Source organism: Cnephaeus nilssonii, assembly GCF_951640355.1.
Source record: "Cnephaeus nilssonii genome assembly, chromosome: 4".
In the NCBI taxonomy this organism is placed as follows: Eukaryota; Metazoa; Chordata; class Mammalia; order Chiroptera; family Vespertilionidae; genus Cnephaeus; species Cnephaeus nilssonii.
This window is the reverse complement of record NC_137075.1, coordinates 107547484-107568922: the sequence shown is the minus strand read 5'-3', so window position 1 is coordinate 107568922 and position 21439 is coordinate 107547484. Positions and strand designations below refer to the sequence as shown.

The window sequence follows — 21439 nt, the reverse complement described above, 5'->3', positions numbered from 1 at the left end:
AGGGGTGCAGAGGGGAGGGCCAGCAAGGAAGACCCGCAGAGAGCCTTTGGGCCCCTCAGGCTGGAGGTAGTACATGCCATCCGAGAAGGGCAAACTGAACGGCGGAGGCAGAGCCCCTGGTGAGGACAGGAGCCCCTCTCCACACCCACTGAGTGACAGCAGCAGTGAGAGCCGCACAGCCCTCTCGTGGCTGAGCGTGTCCCAGCCGGGCAGCCGGTGCAGCACGTACAGTGTTGCCGCCTGCAGTCCTCACACTACCACCCGGGTAGGTGCCGTCCTCACTGCCCGGAGGGTCAGGGCTTGTCTAAGGCCCCAGAGCCCTGGGGTGCCTCCTGGAGGCCCTGCTCGCCTCGCTGCCTGGGCTTTCTCTGCGAGCGAGTCCGCAGGCCCGGCAGCCGAAGGCCGGGGCTCGTGGAAGGAAGCGAGGGAAGGACCTGACCACCTGGGATGCGGGTGACAGGACTGATGCTGCATTAGCAGAATCCACTGGTGCTGCTTTGGGGGAGAAAGTGACAGGACGAGCACTAATGTTTCAGACATTATGGCTATTTTTTTTCATCTTTCTAGTAATTCATTGTAATTTACAAAACTATCCATCAATAATGGTTTGGAAATTAAAAACAGAAAATTGGTTTGAGAAGCACTAAGAATATAATTCATGTACTAAAAATATGAAGTAGATCCATATTTATAAATGTTACATGAAAAAAGAGGGCAAATAACAGAACAGTATGAAGATTTGATTCAATGTGTTTTTTTAAAAAACACCAATCACAAATGTAATGAATTTTTTAAATTCTCTATTTTGCTTGTTAGTTCAGTTTGTTCATTAAATTCCACAAATGAGCGAAATCATAAGGTACTTGTCTTTCTCTGACTGGCTAATTTCACTTAGCATAATGCTCTGTGGGGCCATCCAGGCTGTGCAAAGGGTAAGGTGTCTTCCTTTTCACAGCTGAGTAGTATTCCACTGTGGAAATGTACCACAGCTGTCCATCCACTTACCTACTGAGGGCCCTAGGCTGTTCCATAGACATGATAGTCTTGACGTGGGAGCAGGATGTTGAAAAGACTCCATCAAAAAACTACTAGACCTAATAAATGAATTTGGCAATGTAGCAGAATACAAAATTAACACCCAGAAATCTATGGCCTTTTTATACGCCAATAATGAACTCACACAAAGAGAAATGAAAAAAACGATCCCATTTACCGTTGCACCAAAAAAATTATGATACCTAGGAATAAACTTAACTAAGGACATAAAAGACCTGTACTCAGAAAACTACAGGACACTGAAAAAAGAGATAGAGGAAGACAGAAAGAAATGGAAGAACATACCATGTTCATGGATTGATAGAATCAACATCATTAAAATGTCCATACTACCTAAAGCAATCTATAGATTCAATGCAATACCTATTAAAATACCAATGGCATATTTCAAAGATCTAGAACAAACTCTCCAAAAATTCATCTGGAATAAAATAAGACCCCAAATAGCCACAGTTGTCCTGAGAAAGAAGAACAAAGTTGGAGGGATCACAATACCAAATATCAAACTATATTACCAAGCCACGGTTCTCAAAACCTCATACTGGCACAAGAACAGACATATAGACCAATGGAACAGAATAGAGAACCCAGAAATTGACCCAAGCCATCATACTCAATTAATATTTGACAAAGGAGACAAGAGCATACAATGGAGTCAAAACAGTCTCTTTAATAAATGGTGTTGGGAAAATTGGTCAGATACATGCAAAAAAATGAAACTAGACCACCAACTTATACAATACACAAAAACAAACTCAAAATGGCTAAAGGACTTGAATGTAAGACGGGAAACCATAAAAATCCTACAAGACTCTATAGGCAGCAAAATTGCAGACATATGTCATAGCAATATCTTTACAGACACAGATCCTAGGGCAAGAGAGACTAAGGAGAAAACAAACAAAAGGGACTACATTAAAATAAAAAGTTTCTGCACAGCAAAAGAAACCATCAACAAAACAACAAGAAAGCCCACTGCATGAGAGAATATATTTTCCAATGTTAACTCTGATAAGGGTTTAATCTCCAACATTTACAGGGAACTCATACAACTGAACAAAAGGAAGATAAACAATCCAATCAAAAAATGGGCAAAGGACCTAAATAGACCCTTTTCGAAAGAGGACATTCAGGAAGCCAAGACACATGTGAAAACATGCTCAAAGTCACTAATCATCCGAGAGATGCAAATCAAAACAACGAGGCACCACCTCACACCTCTCAGAATGGCTACCATCAACAAATCAACTGGCGAGGATGCAGAGAAAAAGGAACCCTCCTTCACTGCTGGTGGGAATGCAGACTGGTGCAGCCACTGTGGAAAACACTATGGCATTTCCTCAAAAATTTAAAAATGGACCTGCCATTTGACCCAGTAATACCACTTCTAGGAATGTATCCCAAGAAAACAGAAACACCAATCAGAAAGGATATGTGCCCCCCTATGTCCATAGCAGCACAATTTACAATAGCTAAGATTTGGAAACAGCCTAAATGCCCATCAGCAGATGAGTGGATTAGAAAACTATGGTTCATCTACACAATGAAATACTACACTGCTATAAAAAAGGAATTCTTACCATATGCAGCAGCATGGATGGAACCGGAGAGCATTAATTATGCTAAGTAAAATAAGCCAGTCAGTGAAAAAAATACCACATGATCTCACTCATTATGGATAATCAAGAACATTATAACCTGATGAACAAAAAGATAGATACAGAGGCAGAGAAGCATCGAACAGACTGTCAAATTACAGCGGGAAGGCTGGGGAGTGTTGCGGGGGGTGGGGCGGTAAGAGATCAACCGAAGCACTTGTATGCGTGCATATAATAAGCATAACCAATGGACACAAGACACTGGAGGGGGGGGCATGTGCCAGGGGGTAGGGGAGGCCGGGGAAGGTCAATGGGGAAAAAAAGGAGACATATGTACCATTATGTGTAATACTTTAAACAAGAAAATTTTAAAAAAAAGGCGCCACCAGCCCTGGCCAGTGTGGTCCAGTTGGTTGGAGTATTGTCCTGTACACCAAAAGGTTGCAGGTTCAATTCCCGGTCGAGGCGGGTATGAGAGGCAACTGATGGATGTTTCTTTCTCTCTCTCTCTCTTCCTCTCCCTCTCTCTCTCAAATAAACATAAGAAAAATAAGAAATAAAACCACCACATCAGGAATCAAAATCATTTACTGGAAATCTTTCCATGTCTTAGCATAAATTACAACAGTGTGTACTTTTCCCGAATGGTTTCAAAATAAAACTCGTCACGCCTTTGGAAGCTTGTGTATCTGTGTGCGGTGCTCAGACACCTGCTCTGGTAAAGCAATGTGCCCAGTCTACGTTAATGTTATTTAATACAACCACTAATAAGTGTTAGTTCTTCACTTAAGAACCAAAACATCCCAAGAATCAGATTATCCACATTTAACTACACTTCACCTAGAACAAAAGGCTTCAACTTCTGATCATATCATCTAGCTATTCCAAAAAACATCTCTCTAAATACCTAGAAATGCTGAGTAAGATACATAAAAACATCCTTCATAGCTGACCTCTAACAAGTAAAAACATTTACAGGAGCCAAAATCAGAGAGAATATTGCCAAACCAGGACAGAAGCCAGCCCCGAAGCTGCAGGCTTCCCTGCACTACTTGGCTTCAGGTCAGACGAGGTGGAGACTGGAACCCATAACCCCTGCCAAAGCCGGAACCCCTGTGAACCCAGCCCTCAGAGAAAGGGTGGACGAGGGGAAACGGACTTGCTGGCAAAGGAGGCTGACAACGAACTCAGCCTTAGCTCAGCACTGATGGCAGGAGTAAAGCATCTTTCCTAAGAGCCTGCAGTCACAAGCCTGCCCCACTCAGCATCAGTTTGACTCTTCCTTTCCACTGAGAAGGAGCTCCACGCCAGGCTATTATACTGAAGCGCTCCCAGGTGAGGAGCACACCGAGGTGCCTGGCAGAGTGAACGTAAACCCCATCTGCGTCTCGACCCAGGTCCCTCAGCCTCGCCATGTTAGATCAGCCACATCATTAGAAATGGCCACAGGGAAATGGGCCATGAAGAAGGATCAACTCCGGGAACTTCCACACCAAGGTCACCTGTCAGAGGGTGCTCGGTCCGGCAGCACTCAGTCCCGGGCTGGGCGCAGCAACACAAGGGTGGCCTCGGAACGTGCATGTGGCGGCCTGAGCGCCCACCAAGGACGACCCCACAGAGGAGAGGATCTGAGGCCAGCTCATTACCATGCGACACACAAAGTAAAAAGGCACGACGAACCCTCTATTTTATTTAAAGAGAGCGAATATTGAGGGTTACTTTTCATGACTGAAGCAGGGTGCACAAAACCTTTTAGGGTATCCAGACACTAGGACTAAAATCCACTATTAGTATCTCTTCCGGCAGTATTTCTATTTCCAAAAAAGCAACCTTTCATGTTAACACATTACTTAAAAATGGGAATTTCACTGCACTAACTTCATTAAACCCCCAGCGAGTCTGGTCTCTCACCCCGGCTACAATGAGAGATGGGCCTCACCCTCATCACAGAGCTGCCGGTTTCTGGCGGGATGGACAGCGAAGGGGTCAGCGGGAAGCGCTTCCTGCTGGCTCTGCGGTGCTTGTGCAGCGACACCACCAGCCGGGCTGCTCGCAGGGGCCTGAGGGCCTGGGAAAGGGGCAAGCCCCACGGCCGCGACCTGCATGTCGGCACCGACACCGGGCAGGTGGTCTGGGAGGCTGTGGTCCGCTCCCGGGGCAGAGGAGGGGAGGCAGGCACGGTGCCGCCTGTAGGACGTCTCGTGGCATGGGACTGCCCTTGTTTTCCTTTTAAAATGAGGAAATACGATCACGTGAAAAGATAATTTACAACATAACCGTACACACAGCTTCAAGGGTTATCATAGAACAAGCACCCGCAAGTCCCATCGAGCTTGGGAAAGGGGGCATCCAGAACGACTCCGAAGCCCTCTGTGCCCCTCTCCCCGACTCACAGCCCCACTGCCCCGAGGTGGGCAAACCACGGCCTCGCGCGCCCTTACACACGGGGTGCGGCCCCCACCTCCCTGCCCCAGGGCTCAGTCTCCTCAGTGTCCTGTTGTCGCTCAGCCCAGGGAGGCCGCCTCTCCGTCACCGACCGCACAAGCAGTGGAAGGTTAAGCCAAAAAGCCAAGTTACGTTTTACAGGGATGACCTGGCAGACAAACCAGAATGCTCGTGGAGGTAGGAGCCACACGTTCCTCCCCTACGGCCAACGTACATGGGCAGCAAGTTTTAGTCCAAAAGCTGCCTGACAAGCATGGAGCAATTTCTTTCTGTTGTTCATCCTCACCCGAGGATATTTTTTCCACTGATTTTGAGAGAGAGTGGAAGGGAGGAGTAGAGACAGAGAGAAACATCGATGTGAGAGAGACACATCAATTGGTTGCCTCCTGCATGCGCCCCGACCGGGGCCAGGGATTGAGCCTGCAACCAAGGTACGTGCCCTTAACCGGAATCAAACCCAGGACGCTTCAGTCTGAGGGCCGACACTCTAACCACTGAGCCAGGCCGGCTAGGGCGAGCATGGAGCAATTTCTGAGGAAACCTCTGAAGCGTTAGAGCCAGCACGCCACGGGGATCACGGCTCCCAAAGGGATCCCCGCACCCAGCTGCGCAGGGAGTCCGGCCTGTTCTGCAGCAGACCACCCCTTCCTCCCTCACATCCTCTTTGCTTCTGATAAGGGGACAGCTCAGTACTATCCCGGCCTGGGCGCCACTCTTCTGGCTCTGTCAGGAGACTGCCCGTCTCAGACCTCATCTACTGTTTCCCTCATTTGCAGCTTCCTCAGGGCACTTGTTGCTTCATTGTGGCAACTTAACTTCCTCAAACAGACATCCAATAATCAAAACATTTAAAAAGGAATTTGACAGGAGCTGGGAATGGTTTCCCGGACAAACACGTCACCATTAGGACAGCCTGCCGCCCCCTTTCTTAGGCTCCGGGCAGAAGACAAGTGCAGGGGGACAAGAGTGCAGGGGGACAGGAATAAAGGGGGGACAGGAGTGCAGGGGGGACAGGAGTGCGGGGGGACAGGAGTGCGGGGGGGGGGACAGGAGTGTGGGGGGGACAGGAGTGCAGGGGGACAGGAGTGCAGGGGGACAGGAGTGCAGGGGGGACAGAGCAGGTGGAGGAAAGGGCTCTGTGCGCAGGAGGAAAGGACTGCTGGCACGTCCAACGGCCAACAGACCTGAATATTCTGAAATATTTAAGAGGACTCAAATGAGATATGAATTCATTAAATTTGCAAGAATTGTTTCACTAGTTTCCTTCTTTTACTAACAAAGAACCACAGTTTAAAGTGTGAATACTTAGCCCAGCTCAGTGGTTGAGCATCCACCTATGAACCAGATCAGGGTTCGATTCCCGGTCAGGGCACATGCCTGGGTTGCAGCCTCGATCCTCAGTGTGGGGCGTACAGGAGGCAGCAGATCTATGATGCTCTCTCATTATTGATATTTCTATCCCTCTCTCCCTCTCCCTTCCTTTCTGAAATAAACACACACACACACACACACACACACACACACACACACACACACATATATATAGGCCTAAGCGACCGGCTGACCATGACCAGTAGCTATGACATGAACTGACCACCAGGGGGCAGATGTTCAACGCAGGAGCAGAAACCACAGGCATGGAAACATGGAACAGACTGATTAATCTCAAGAGAGTAGGGGGAAGGGGGGGAGGGACGAGGGCCAGAAGAGATTTAGCCAAAGATCTTATATGCATACTAGAAGCCTGGTGCACGGCTTGGCCTGCTGGGATCGGACCGAAATCGGTTCTCTGACATCCCGAGGGGTCCCAGATTATGAGAGGATGCAGGCCAGGCCAAGGGACCCCACCGATACACAGTATTAAAAATAAATAAATAAAACAAAAACCAAAGTGTGAGTACTAAAGCAGCGGTCACCAACTGGTGGTCGTGAGGTCCTGAAGGTTGGTGACTGTTGACCTAAAGGGAAACAAAGGACCTGCTTTTCTGAACTAAAGCCCCTCACTTCACTCGTAGCTCGGTTCTGATCCCTGTTAGACTCCCAGCTGGGTTCTGACTCTCTCGTGAGCCTCCCAGCTCCGTGTGGCAGGTACCTGGCCTGTTTTGCGCTCTCCTGCATCTCCAGGACCTCGGATGGGCCTGGCACACAGTAAGCGCTGGACACATGCTTATGATGTGCGCACGGGACAGCAGGTGTGGCAAAGGGGCAGAAAGGGGCTGTGGATGGGCAAAGAGTTCTGAAGGCAAAGCCATGAAATCTCAGCAACCTGCTGAGTGCTAACAAGGGCGATCATACATTCAATTCCAAAACAGAAAATCAGAAACTCGGGTCACGTTACCTTTCTGATCTAGTCCTCTGTATGTCACACCGTACGTTTAACAAGTCTGTAACACTTCTGTATTTATTATTAGCTCCTCAAACATTTCTCTGCTTCTGGCACTCACTAGCAAGAATTTCTTGTGTCGCCATCTGCTCTCTCCAACTAACTTGTGTAGAGCAAGAAAAGGTTTCCAAAGAGGATTATTCTTGAAAACACATGCCAGGCTCTAAGGTCCGCTTTCTTCTTTAGGAACACACTTCATTTGAAAAAATGCTCTTTCAGCCCAGCCAGTGTGGCTCAGTGGATGAGCATCATCCCATGAATCAAGAGGTCACCAGTTCGATTGCCGGTCAGGGCACATGCTCGGGTTGCAGGCTTCATCCCCAGTAGGGGGTGTGTAGGAGGCAGCTGATTGATGTTTCTCTCACATCGATGTATCTATCTCTCTCTCTCCCTTCCTCTCTCTGAAATAAAAATATATTTTAAAAATATATTAATACTAGAAGCCCGGTGCACGAAATTCGTGCACGGCAGGGGGTTGTCCCTTAGCCCAGCCTGTACCCTCTCCAATCTGGGACTCCTGGAGGGATGTCCGACTGCCCGTTTAGGCCCGATCCTGGTGGGATCGGGCCTAAACGGGCAGTCGGACATCCCTCCCACAATCCAGGACTGCTGGCTCCCAACTGCTTGCCTGCCTGCCTTCCTGATTGCCCCTAACCGCTTCTGCCTGCCAGCCTGATCACCCCCTAACCACTCCGCTGCCAGCCTGGTTGATGCTTAACTGCTCCCCTGCCAGCCTGTTTGCCCCCAACTTCCCTCCTCTGCCAGCCTGGTCACCCCTAACTGCCCTCTCCTGCAGGGTTGATCACCTCCAACTGCCCTCCCTTGCAAGCCTGGTCCCTCTCAACTGCCCTCCCTTGCAGGCCTGGTCCCTCACAACTGCCCTCCCTTGCAGGCTGGGTGCCTCCCAACTGCCCTCTCCTGCTGGCCATCTTGTGGTGGCCATCTTGTGTCCACATGGGGGCAGGATCTTTGACCACATGGGGGCAGCTATATTGTGTGTTGCAGTGATGATCAATCTGTATATTACTCTTTTATTAGATAGGATAGAGGCCTGGTGCACGGGTGGGGGCCAGCTGGTTTGCCCTGAAGGGTGTCACAGATAAGGGTGGGGGTTCCCTTGGGGTGTGGTGCGGCCTGAGCGAGGGGCCTGTGGTGGTTTGCAGGCCAGCCACGCCTCCTGGCAACCCAAGGGGAGGCCCTGGTATCTGGAATTTATTTTCCTTCTACAATTGAAACTTTGTAGCCTGGGGCGGCAGCCATTTCTGGGGTGGCAGCCATTTCTGTGGCAGTTAATTCACCTTCTACAATTGAAACTTTGTAGCCTTAAGCGGGTGAGCCTTTGCTTCCCCTGTTGCCGCCGGCAACCCTGGCCTGCTCTCTCAAGCTCCATTCTGCCACCATTTGTTTGAATTTGTTTACCTTCTATAATCGAAACTTTGTAGCTTGAGTGGAGGCTTAGGCCTGCAACGGCTATGGAAAGCTTGGCTTGCTCTGTTACCTGGGAAACCTTGCTCTCTGTGGCTGTAGCCATCTTGGATTGGGGTTAATTTGCATACTCGCCCTGATTGGCTGGTGGGCGTGGCTTATGTAGCGGAGTGATGGTTAATTTGCATATTACCATTTTATTAGAGAGGATAAACTCTAGAGCCAGTCTGTCCAAGTTCAGACAATATTGCCACCATTCACTAACTCCTGACCTTGGTCAAGTCCCTTAACCTCTGTGTCTCAGTGTCTCCCTGTTAAAATGGGGATCAAAATAACACCCACCTCATAGAATTTTTCTGAGCATGTGATGAGTTAATACATATATGTAAAGGTTAAATAATGCCTGGCATATAGTAAGTGCTACATGCATGCTAACCATTTTTGTTAGTTTAAATTGAGTATAGCCCTAGCTGGTGTGGCTCAGTGGATAGAGTGTTGGCCTGTGGACCGAAGGGTCCCGGGTTCAATTCCAGTCAAGGGCACAGGCCTGGGTTGCAGACTCGATCCCCATTAGGGGGTGTGCAGGAAGCAGCCAATCAATGATTCTCTCTCATTATTGATGTTTCTATCTCTCTCGCCCTCTCCCTTTCTCTCTGAAATCAATAATAATATTTTTTCCAAAAAATACATCCTTCTGAAGTTTCCTGCTAAGTATTAAACACTAAAATATTCCCTTTTAAAATGATGCTAGATTTTTTGGAGGCAATGTTTTAATCTATATCCTACCTCAATCAAAGATGATTTCAAAGTATTGTCTGGGTGAGAATCTAAGGCCATATTCTAGTAAATCGGCAGTAAACTGTCCCATGCTGGAACTCAAACAAGTAAACATCAGCCAGGGCTCGGGCACGCGCGTAGAGGACAGCAGGACTCACCTCAAAGTTGTACTTCTTCATCCGGCTGAGGCGCCGGCAGTACAGGTAGAGCATGCCGGTGCTGCTGCCCACGGCAATGTAGTCCCCGCTGGTGTCGAGGGCTGTCAGGTAGACGGCCACAGAGCGGAAACCCTTCTGGATCTTGGTGGGAATGGCGTTGAGGAGGTAATACAAAGGGCAGAACTCCCTGAACGTAACAGGCTCCGATGGGGATGCCATGGCCACGGTTCCCACGGCTGATCTTCAGGAAGGGAAAGGTGCTGACTTGGCATCTGGGGACACCTGGGGGCTAGAGAACAAAGAGGTCATGTTCCATAGCGGGAACAGGAACTTTCAGGCGGGTAGAAATCATAGCTGGAGCCGAACTAAACGGAGAAAGCAAGCCAGCTGTCATTCAGACCACTTTTTTGGGGGGAGGGGCATTTAAATTAATTTCGGAGAGGAAGGGAGAGAAAGAGAGAGATAGAAACATCAATGATGAGAGAGAATCATCGATCAGCTGCCTCCTGCAGACCTCACTCTAGGGATCCAGCCCGCAACCCGGGCATGTGCCATTGACCAGGAATCCAACTGTGACCCTCCTGGTTCAATGGTCAACGCTCAACCATGGGCTGGACCCAACTTTAGATGAAGGTACAGAAGGCCAGAGGCTCATAAGACCTGCCTAAGACCAAGGGCTGAGAACCAAACCCAGGGCTGCCCTCCAAGTCCTGGGCCTCCCCAGGTCACAGGCACAGCTCTGACCGACACGGCGGCTACAGGTGGGCGCTCTGCACCTGACCAGCTGAGGGGCACCTGACCAGCTGAGGGGCACCTGACCAGCTGCAGGGACACCTGACCAGCTGAGGGGCACCTGACCAGCTGATGGGGCACCTGACCAGCTGAGGGGCACCTGACCAGCTGCAGGGACACCTGACCAGCTGAGGGGCACCTGACCAGCTGATGGGGCACCTGACCAGCTGAGGGGCACCTGACCAGCTGCAGGGACACCTGACCAGCTGAGGGGCACCTGACCAGCTGCAGGGGCACCTGACCAGCTCCAGGGGCACCTGACCAGCTGCAGGGACATTTAGCCCTGTGAGCCCATGGAGACCTCAAGCCCTTGCAGAAGCGTCCGGTGCTGGATCGCAGCCTGTTTCAGCGGTGTGTTTCCTGTGTCTACGGAGCTGACGGACTGACCTCCAACCTTCTCCAGTGACACTCGCCAGGGGCCCTGGCCTGGGCCCGCCTTCCACCGGGGATGCGCGTTCCCCGGCCACTCAACACCTAGTCTCTGCGGGAATGTCCGCTCCTCCCCGGCCTCCCTGGCCCCTCAAGCGGCTCCTTGGGACAGAGGAGTCCACCCCAGTGCAGCTCGTCCCTCAGCAGCCCAGGCGGGGTGCGCCGGAGGCACCCCGCCGCCAGCAGAGACAGAGGCGACAGAACAAAGCCCGCAATCCCGGGGGAAAGCGAGGGCGGGAGAGGGGCAGAGCCGTCCTTCGGGCACGGGCACACCGGCCCCGCCGGGCACTGGGCTACGCCTCGCCTGCCCAGCCCCGTCAATCCTCCACGGACGCAGCAGGAACGAGGCCTCCGGTTCACTGGGGATGAACGTCTCCGCCGGCGCGGGGACCTGCCCGCCTAACCCGCACGGCCCATCCCGCCCCCGCCGGAGCCCGGGCAGAGGCGTCGCTGTGCGCACCCCCTGGGACGTGCCAGGTCTGAGGGCCCCGAGGCTCGGCGGCTGCGGGGGTCCATCCCGAGCCCGGGCCGGCGGAGGGGGCGGGGGCGCGGCGGGGTAGTGGACGGAGCCGGGGAGCCGGGAGCCCGGGAGCCGGGGCGGGGGTCGGGGTCGGAGGACGGGGGCGCGGCGGCGGAGTGGGCGGAGCCGGGAGCCGGGGCGGGGGCGCGGGCCCGCGCGGAGGGACGGGCGACAGCTGCTGCCAGGCGGGCGCTCCGTGTGGGGACACTCAGCCTCGGCGGCCGCGCGGGTGCGCCGGGAGCGGGAGGGCGAGGCGGGCGGGGGACCCTGAGGCGCGGGGAGGCGGGGAGGGGCGCGGGGCCGGCCGCCTCGCCGGACTCACCTCCCGCGGCAGCCCCTCGGACTCTCGGCCCGGCCGGCGGAGGGGGCGGGGTGAGGCCGGGCCGCGGGGGCTGCCGGGAGCCCGTTCCCTGGGCCGCCGGGCCCGCCCCACCGGGGACAGCCGGCTCCTCAGCGGCCAGAGCGGCAGCGCCACCAGCGGCGGCGGGCGGGGCGGAAGTGACGTGACTTTCGGCGGCGTGGGCGGGGCCCCGGTCTCCTTCCGGGGATATCAGCGGGCCGCATGGAAGGTGCGTGAAGCGGGCCGCTGTCCGGGGCGGGTGGGAGGCGGGAGCCGCGGGTGGGAACGGGGTCCGTGCGTTGCCCCTGCCCGGTCCCGCGTGGGCTCTGCCGTCGGCCTGGGGCCGGCAGCTTGGCCGAGCCTCGGTTTCCCGGCGCGGGGCGGGGTCATGTCTGCCAGGTGCCGCAGACCCGCACTCCAGTTGCGGTTGTCCTTCTGCGTTAGCGTCCGCGGAGGCCGCTCCCGAGCGCCCCGGGCAGAGCCGCTCAGGCCTCGCGCTCATTCGCGAGCTCGTGTTCTAACCACGGGTGTCCCCCGGGTGCGCACGCGCCCTGAGGGATGGTGGAGGCAGTGTTGGTTAAAAGACGTGTCGCTTTCACAGTTGAGCTGTCAGCTGATCTAGTCAGTAAAGTGCTTTCCCGAGTTCTGCGAGCCCCTAGCAATTTAATCAAACCCACGGGAGGGGTCTGCGGAACCTCCCACCTGTGGCAGGTAGGCCGGAAGCACAGGTTTCAGACAGCCTGGGCCTGCTCCTGGCATGTGAAGTGGGAGGTTGGGGGGAAGGGACAGTCTTGTAGGACTGAGCCCTTAACCTGTGGGGTCTGAGGCTCTCTTCGGGTAATAGTGTCAGGATGTGGTTATTGCTTGGTGGTGATGGAAGAACACATTGGAGAGGTCCTTGTGGTAACACTAGGCCGGATACTTGCCATGTGCCAGGCCCTCACAGCTTAACAGTTGAGAGTTATGAGGACATTTGCCCTCCAACTGTGATCAAGAATTTCACAATAATTATGTTTCTTTTACTGCCTATCAGCAAAGACCCTTGGAAGTGCAACGTCCCGAAAACCTGTCTTATCGGTTAGTGCGAGAAAAATTAAGGACAATGCAGCCGATTGGCATAATTTAATCCTGAAGTGGGAAGCCCTCAATGATGCAGGCTTTGCTACTGCAAATAACATTGCCAACACGAAAATCAGTTTACTGTAAGTACTGCCCGTGCCCCTCCGAGTTCTGCACCCTTCCTGATTGGGCACGTTTTCAGGGTGGGGGTCTCTATGAACATGGATACATTAAATTATATTAAGCAAAAAAGTGGTAAGACAACATGTGCAAGTGTGAATTATATGTACACTTACGTACAAAATGACACTACGTGCTGTCCATGGTTACATCTGTGCGTGCAAGTGTAAGAATAGATTGGGAGGACACAGGCTCAGCTCATGACACTGGTCTCTGCTAGGAAGAATGAGTATGGGGTGCTAGGAAAAGTGACTTTATCTTCCTAAGGTTGCATTTTACCTTGTGCTGTTGTGATTTATAAGAAACACCTATTTGGTCTTCCTCCCTGTTCCTGATACACAGCTCCGGAAATTCTTATAATTTCCTAGTTGATCAGAGCAATGGGAGAATGTTTTGTTATAATGTTTGGTCTTTTGTCCTCAAATAGTCCCGTTCCTGAAATAGCTTCAGAAGGAAAGGAGTGTCCGCTCATTCGTAACAAGCCCCTTCCCACCATGCCTGAGTTTATGTTAACAGGTGATATTTGGAAAGCCCCCAAGGAGGGGTGTGGTTGCCAAGGGAACCAACCAGGCCATTAGCATCACCCCTCCAGGAGGCGAGGGGCTGGAAGTTGAATTAGTCACCAGTGGCCAGGGGTCCGATCCATCCTGCCTGCATAATGACGCCTCCACAAAGTCCCAAGAGCATAAGAACTTCCGAGTTGTAAACAGGGACACCTTGATGTGTGGGGAGGGTGTCCCCAAACCCCACAGGACAGGAGCTCCTGTTTGGGGCCCCTCTGGACCTCGCCCTGTGCGCCTCTTCATCTGGCTGTTCTTTAAAGCCCTTTGTCATAAGCCTGGAATCTATTGAGTAACCTGTTTTCCTGACTCCATGAGTCATTCTAGCAAATTACTTGAACTGGAGGACGGGGTCGTGGGATCCCTCGATTTATAGCCTGTCAGTCAGAAGTACAGGTAACAACTTGGACCCCTGAAGGGTCACTCTTGGGGACTGAGCCCTTCACCTGTGGGATCTGCTGCTGTCTCCAGGTTAGATTATATATATAGATGGTGTCACCAAAAAATGTATACACACACTTTGAAGAATTATAAAGGCAGTGTTTACTAAAATATATTTCATTTTCAAAATTAAGCTATCAGCTGTTAACTGTGTATCCACTTTTTTTTTTTTTAATATATTTTATTGATTTTTTTACAGAGAGGAAGGGAGAGGGACAGAAAGCCAGAAACATCGATGAGAGAGAAACATTGACCAGCTGCCTCCTGCACGCCCCCCATCGGGGATGTGCCCGCAACCAATGCACATGCCCCCGACCGGAATCGAACCTGGGACCCTTCAGTCCACAGACCGATGCTCTATCCACAGAGCCAAACCGGTTTTGGCTGTGTATCCACTTTTGAGGACACCCTGTATTCATGTTTTCTTAAACTTCTCTAAGTTCTAATTACACCAAGTGGCCAGATTATTATGATCTCTGAACGTATAATAATCTGGCCACTCTGTGTGTGTGTGTGTATGAGGCCCGGTGCATGAATTCCTGCATGGGTGGGGTCCAGCCAGCCTGGCCAGGAGGAGGGGACATGGATGGTTGGCTGGCCTGCCTGCTGGTCGAGGGGACAATTTGCATATCAGCCTTTTATTACATAGGATATACACTGAGTGGCCAGATTATTATGCGTTCAGAGATCATCATCGTCTGGCCACTCGGTGTATATACGTATATCCTCCAGCTCACCTGTGTCTACAGGCCGAGTCTAGGCTTTCCTTGCTGGCCAGGCCGCCGGCGCCCTTTTCTTCAACCACGTTGTGCGCCTCAAGCCTCCGCTGCTCTTTCCTGGAACCGGCTCAGCCCGAGCGATGCTCCGCGTTCTCCATTCTCTTTAATGTGGAATTTTCTCCTTCAGTGTCACTTGTGACTCCGCTGGATCTCTGTCGTGCCCCATGGGTCACAGCCTCAGTCTATACAAGGCACCCCCAGCTTGTGAACTCTGGGGAGTGGCCCCCGTCTTCGCCATCTTACCCACACCCCACCCTCCACCGAGGAGACCACAGGCTGAGTGTAATTGGCTTTTTCTCGTGCAAATTGAGTCACTGACGGATGTGTTCATTGCACATGTCAATGAGTAAACACGTTTAACGACCCGCAACACCTTTGCAGAACATCTGACACCATCACGTGGACGTCGAGTGTGCGCGAGTTTACCTAACGTCTGAGGCGAGCTAATGGACTGTGTTCTGTTGCCACTCTTCCATTTGGTCCAGGAGTCAAGATAAGATCGAGTTAGAGAGCCGCAGCCCGGCCTGCGATGAGAATGCCGAGCAGAGGCCGCGGGAATACAGCGCGGAACTCGAGGCGCTGTGCGAGGAGCTGCGGGCCACCTTAGACGGCTTGGTAAGACCCGAGGCCCAGCCACCGTGCTCGCCCGACACCCCGGGCGTGTCTGGGGTTACCTGGCTCTCAGGACGCCGGAGTGGGCTTCCCTGCTCACATGTTGGATTTTCCCTCCTCCGCCTCCTCTGCTGGCCTCTCCTCCTCTGCCTGTCCCTAAGTCTGACGTCCCAAGATGCTGTCCTAGACCTTTGTTCTCTTGGTCCTGTGTGCTGGCGGTGCCAGGCCACCCGCGCAGGGCTCCACGGAAAACATGCCGAGGCTTTGTGGGCCCCCAGCGTCTCTTGTCACCACTCAGCTGTCTGGAGGCGAATGGCTGTAGCTGTGCTGCAGCAAAACCTTATTTATGGACTCGGAAATTTGACTTTTATATAATTTTCATGTCCCACATATTCTTCTCTTGATTTATTTTCAACCGTTTAAAAGGCCCATTCTTAGCTGGCAGCTTGTACAGAAATAGGCTCCATGGGCAGCTGGCGGGGGCCCTGGTCTGGCACACCGACCACTCGCAGGGGTTGTTTAATGGACTGATGACCGAAGGTCAGTGTCCCCCATATTGGCCACCAAACGTGGACAAGACACGTCACCTCTTTGCAGGGCATAGGGATAGGGGTTTGCACATGTTTGAACTTGAATAACTATCACTCGCCTGTGAACATCAAGTCTTTATATTTTAACTTCTCCTGATGGAAATGTTTCTTGGTGTGATGGGGACATCTCAGTAGTTTTAGCCTTTTCTTTTTTTAAAATATATTTCTATTGATATCAGAGAGGAAGAGAGGGAGATAGAAACTTCAGTGATGAGAGAGAATCATGGATCAGCTGCCTCCTGCACGCCCTCTACTGGGGAATGAGCCTGCAACCCAAGCATGTGCTCTTGACCAGAATCAAACCCAGGACCCTTCAGTCCGCAGGCCGACACTCTATCCCCTGGGCCACACCGGCCAGGGCCGGCCTTTTCTCTAGACTGAAATGCAGTACCGACTTCAGGCTATTTTGATGTGCGGGCCACTTGTCTCCTCTCAAGGATTAGGTTTTTGTAATTGTCCTGTCCTCGTGCCTCGGCCTTCCCTCTCGCCTGGGGTGGTGCTGTGTTCGGAGACGGAGCGGGTATCCCTCCTTTACCCTCTTCCTCCTCAAAGAGGTTCCGTAATCGCAGGCAGTTGATGAAAGCATCAGAAATGAGCTCATTTAATGGCTCTCCGTCGCCTTCCACAAAATCAGGAGCCTGCTTGGGGGTTGATTCCGGCCGGCCTTTGGTGCCAAGAATGAGCGCCGCTGGGGAAGCTGGATGAAATGGGGCTGCGAATGGGGTTGTTACTGAAGTGACCAGATGAGTGACGTCATAGCAGCCATCTGCCTCCGTTGCCTGGACTTGCTGTGCACGGAGCCAACGGGTGGAATTACTGGACTTTTGGTCTCAACAGACTTACATGTCTTAGCTTTGAAATCTTGAGTTGTTGAGTCTGAGACTGGAGTAGGTTTCAAATCTTAGTCTCATATTCCAAATTAATATCTTTGCAGACCAAAATACAGGTGAAAATGGAAAAGCTGTCTTCAACCACCAAGGGAGTCTGGGAGCTGGAGAAGTACCATCACGGGCAGGACAGCAGCCGGCCGCCCCTGTTCCACACGTGGCCCACCGCCCAGTTCTGTGAGTTCCCTCCGCCGCGGTGGCCGGTGCGTTCGGAGAGCCCTTGGTGCCATTTAATTCCAGACGATCCATTTGGAGGAAAGGAGCCTGGGGGGATCTTAAATAAATAGAGCATTTATTATTGGCTTAATCACCTAATCAGCAATGAATAACAGAAACATAGAGACCCGTGAAGCAGGTTGCCATTACTGGCCCTTTAAGCCAGTGGGTAGAATGAAGAAATCTTTTTTTTTAAAGATGGTTCTTTTGCCTTTCGTTTTGTTTGAATAAAAATAAAACTTCAGTGAACCTCATGGGAGAAGGCTGCTTGGGAATGGAATCCTTTGCTTTCATGAGCCCAGGCAGTAGGTTATTTTTAGCTTTACTAGTTCAAAAGAAGGGCTGAGCTACTGGATTGAGGTCTCACTTTTCTAAGCGAGAAGAGGGTGACACCAGCTGATGGGTGTGTATTGCAGTGTTGTCAGGGGAGGCTAACCCACCTTTGAGAGCCTCGCAGGCTCCCAGTGCTGAGGTTAGAGTGACTCTTCATTTCGGGTGCTGACCACGTTCTGCCGAGGCCGCAGCCAGGTGTGACGCCTGCCGGTCCTTGACCTCTGCGCCGTAGCTGAACCTGGCGTTTAGCCAGCAGCTTCCCGCCCAGGTGCTTCCTTATGTGGCTGCCTTTAAAGGGAGACTCTCGCATTTGTTACAGACGAGGCTTCCCGCCGCCTCTCGGACATGTACGGGGCGGAGCTCCTCCTGAAGCGCACCATCGTGGAGGAGCTGGCGCACACCTCGGACCGCGACCTCTCCCTCACCTACCTGTCGCTGTGGCTGCACCAGCCCTACGTGCAGAGCGACAGCAGGCTGCTTCTGGAGAGCATGCTGCTCGAGACGGGGCACCGGGCGCTGTGACTCCAGGCCCGCCTGCTCCACTGGTCTCTGCAGCGCCCGCGGTGGACAGTCCTGCATGTGGGACCCAGGGCCGTGCCCCAGCGTCATGCCCCGGCCACCTCCTTAGGGTCGTCCAGACTGGACCGGTTCACCGGCTCCCGCGGCCTCTGCAGACGCACTGTGATGCTGCGAACTGTGCCACACAGCGTCACGGTACCCACGGTGAACCTGACACCCCTGAGGACCTCGGCACGAAATAAATGAGTTCAACGGCAGGATGGCGTGACCCTGTTTCTGTAAAGCAGGTGTATCTTACACAGGTGCATTTGTGTAGAAAATCCCTGGTTTTACTGTTTTTACTGTATACTTATCTGTATTGTTTGAATTTTTGAGACTAGTTTTGTAATTACAGCTAATGTTTAAAATAACATAGAGTTTGCCCAGCTGGTGTGGCTCAATGGTTGAGCATCAACCCATGAACCAGGAGGTCAAAGTTCGATTCCTGGTCAGGGCACATGCCCAGGTTGCCAGCTCAATCCCGAGTTGGGGGGTGCAGGAGGCAGCTAATCCGTTATTCTCTCTCATCATTGATGTTTCTCTCTCCCCCTCTCCCTTCCTCTTTGAAATCTGTAAAAATATATTGCCCTGGCTGGCTTGGCTCAATGGATAGTGTTGGCCCACAGACTGCAGGGTCATGAGTTCGATTCCGGTCAAGGGCATGCATCTAGGTTGCAGGCTCAATCCCTGGCCCTGGTCGGGGCATGTGCAGGCGTCAACCAATCGTTCTCTCTCTCTCACATCTATGTTACTCTGTCTCTCCCTGTCCCTTCCACTTTCTCTCTAAAAATCAACAGAAAAGTATCCTCGGGTGAGGATTAACAAAAAACTGAAAATACTTTTAAAAATAGCAGAGATAACTGCGCAAGGATGGGGTCATGAAATGGAAACTTCCTACAAAAAATTTGCCTGTTTGCACCCTGAGGGTGCCACCGGCCGAGTGAGGCTTCTTCCGTGTCACTCTTCCGGCGGAAATGCTATAGTTGGGCCATATTTGCAGCTGAACATTGGAGGGGTCACTCCTGCCATGCTCCCAGACACAGTCTGTGGGCTTCATGCGATGGGATCGGGGCTGTAACCTCGTGAAACTAAAGTTCGAGGCCCCAGGAGCAGGTGCTTCCCAGGGAAGGAAAGGAAAGGCTGATTACGTGACGGGCCGTCCTGGGCGTCGCCCGCGCTGTGCCTTGGCCTAGCAGAGCATGAAAGGCAACCATGCAGAGAGGGTCCCTGCCTGGCCCTGTGCAGAATTCGCCAAAGTCTAACCACACGAAAGCAGGAAGCCGCAGCCAGGCGTCTGGCAGGAATGACGTCCTGCTGCCTCGGGCAGGCTGCGGTCCCCGGCCCAGGGCCACCGGTGGGGCCCAGAAACGGGGTGGGGGGCACTTAGGGAATAAATGCTCTTCAGAGGAGACACATGACGATGTCTAGGCCTTTCTAGGACATTCATGTCTCGATGCCTCATCCCTGGACACCCAACTTGCCCAGAATTAATGGGAAGGATTGATACTGCGGAGGACAAATGAGCGAAGTGAGGAACCAATCACCCGGAGATGTGTCACAAAACAGAGGGATCACATAGACGGAAGAGGTCTCTGGCAGCAGTTTGCCGACTCCAAAGTCCCCGCACGTTGGAGAGGAACCTGCAGGACACTCCTATCGGGAAGGGGCAGTGATGTCGGGAGAACAGTGCTCCCCTCTGCCTCCAGGAATCTGCCCCGTGGACAGCGAAGGAATAGGAAAGGACCAGCAGAGAGTGGGCTTGGGGATGAAGTCGTGACAAGTACTCTAATTAAAACTGACTCCTGGAAACACAAAAACTTACACCAAAGCATGAAAGTAACAACGTGCCACACGGAGCTCAGCTGTGAACACTGAGTGTCATAATGCAGGAGGGCTGCTTTTAAAAAAATAAGTCTTAGCCCGCCTGGTGTGGCCCCATGGTGGAGCGTCGACCTATGAACCAGGAGGTCATAGTTCAGCTCCCTATTAGGGTACATACCCGGGTTGTGGGTTCCATCCCTAGTAGGAGGCAGCCGATCTATGATTCTCTTTCATCACTGATGCTTCTATTTCTCCTTTCCTCTCTGAAATCAATGAAAACATTTAAAAAATCAAAATAAGTCCTAGAAAATTGACACTTTATATGCATGTATGATTTTGTTAAAAAACAAATAGCAAAAAAGAAAGAAAAGCAAATGAAAAAAACAACAACAAGGCAATCTCTAGGAAAAACAAAACTCTTACAAGAAAACGTCACAGTAGTGCCCGGCTCACATGAATGGTATTTACATTTGAGTGCATGAAGCAGATGCTAACACGGCATGTGAGGGGCAGCACTGTGGGGTGGTGGGGGGACAGGGGGCGTACTCCAGGTCCCCATGTCTCAGTGGTTCGTCCGTGGCTAACCTCCAACATGAACAAATCAAGGAAGCAGCAAGGCAGCCTGGTTCAGACACGAGAAGGGGAGGCGGGTGCCTCAGCTGAGGGGAACCGAGTGCTGAGGTCAGGGCCAGCACTGCTCATCCGGGCCCTCAGGCAGTGCGTGACATTTTATAAACTACTAGAGGCCCAGTGCATGAATTCATGCACCAGTGGGGTCCCTCGGCCTGGCCTGTGAGATCGGGCCGAAACCAGCTTTCCAACATCTCCCGAGGGGTACCAGATTGCAAGAGAGTGCAAGCCAGGCCAAGGGACCCCACCGGTGCACGATCAGGGTTGGGAAGAGACATGGGAGGTTGGCCAGCCAGGGAGGGACTGCGGAAGGGCTCCAGGGTGTGTCCAGCCCGTCTCGCTCAGTCCCGATCGGCTGGACCCCAGCAGCAAGCTAACCTACCAGTTGGAGCATCTGTCCCCTAGTAGTCAGTGCGCATCATAGCGACTGGTCAACTGTCTGCCCCCTGGTGGTCAGTGCACGTCATAGCGACTGGTTGACTGTCTGCCCCCTGGTGGTCAGTGCACGTCATAATGAGCAATTGAGTGGCCTTAACATATCATTAGCATATTACACTTTGATTAGTTGAACGGACAACTGGGTGACTGGACACTTAGCATATTAGGCTTTTATTATATAGGATGGCCGTGCTATTCCCAGATGAAAACAAGAATTTATCTTAAAAATACGGAGCCTGGCTAGTGTTGCTCCGTGGTTGAGCATCTACTAGTGTCTGCCCTATGGACCAGGAGGTCACGGTTCAATTCCTGGTCAGGGTACATGACTGGGTTGCAGGAGTGATCCCCAGTGTGGAGCGTGCAGGGGGCAGCCCATCAATTATTCTCCTCATTGATGTTTCTATCCCTCTCC

General features: G+C 52.2%; 2 protein-coding genes across 4 annotated transcripts in view; one reads left to right on the top strand and one right to left on the bottom strand.

Annotated features, from left to right (window-relative positions):
- The window catches only part of TECPR2 (tectonin beta-propeller repeat containing 2), a 71912-nt gene extending 59869 nt beyond the window's left edge, over nucleotides 1-12043 (bottom strand). For both annotated transcript variants that reach the window (XM_079767873.1, XM_079767874.1), the window contains exons 1-2: nucleotides 11906-12043; nucleotides 9843-10131 (exon numbers count right to left, since the gene is read on the bottom strand). In XM_079767873.1, coding sequence (XP_079623999.1) covers nucleotides 9843-10061 — 219 coding nt within the window. In that variant the 5' untranslated portion in view covers nucleotides 10062-10131; nucleotides 11906-12043. The remainder of the gene's footprint in view (nucleotides 1-9842; nucleotides 10132-11905) is intronic.
- Nucleotides 10926-18356, top strand: CINP (cyclin dependent kinase 2 interacting protein). Of its 2 annotated transcripts, none has more exons than XM_079767875.1 (5): nucleotides 10926-11540; nucleotides 12957-13125; nucleotides 15428-15557; nucleotides 17079-17208; nucleotides 17900-18356. In XM_079767875.1, exons 1-5 carry the CDS (start codon nucleotides 11429-11431, stop codon nucleotides 18100-18102), a joined length of 744 nt encoding a protein of 247 aa, XP_079624001.1. In that variant the 5' UTR covers nucleotides 10926-11428; the 3' UTR covers nucleotides 18103-18356. The 2 variants fall into 2 exon arrangements, with proteins under 2 accessions (XP_079624001.1, XP_079624002.1); XM_079767876.1 differs by lacking the exon at nucleotides 10926-11540 and adding an exon at nucleotides 12042-12152.
- Nucleotides 18357-21439: the final 3083 nt, after the last annotated feature.

Bases quoted from the DNA above. Each gene is read 5' to 3' on its own strand.
- CINP (XM_079767875.1), top strand. From the start codon at position 11,429: ATGAACGTCTCCGCCGGCGCGGGGACCTGCCCGCCTAACCCGCACGGC. The intron at 13,126-15,427 runs GTAAGTACTGCC...CATTTGGTCCAG, and splicing joins AACACGAAAATCAGTTTACT to GAGTCAAGATAAGATCGAGT. The intron at 17,209-17,899 runs GTGAGTTCCCTC...CATTTGTTACAG, and splicing joins GTGGCCCACCGCCCAGTTCT to ACGAGGCTTCCCGCCGCCTC.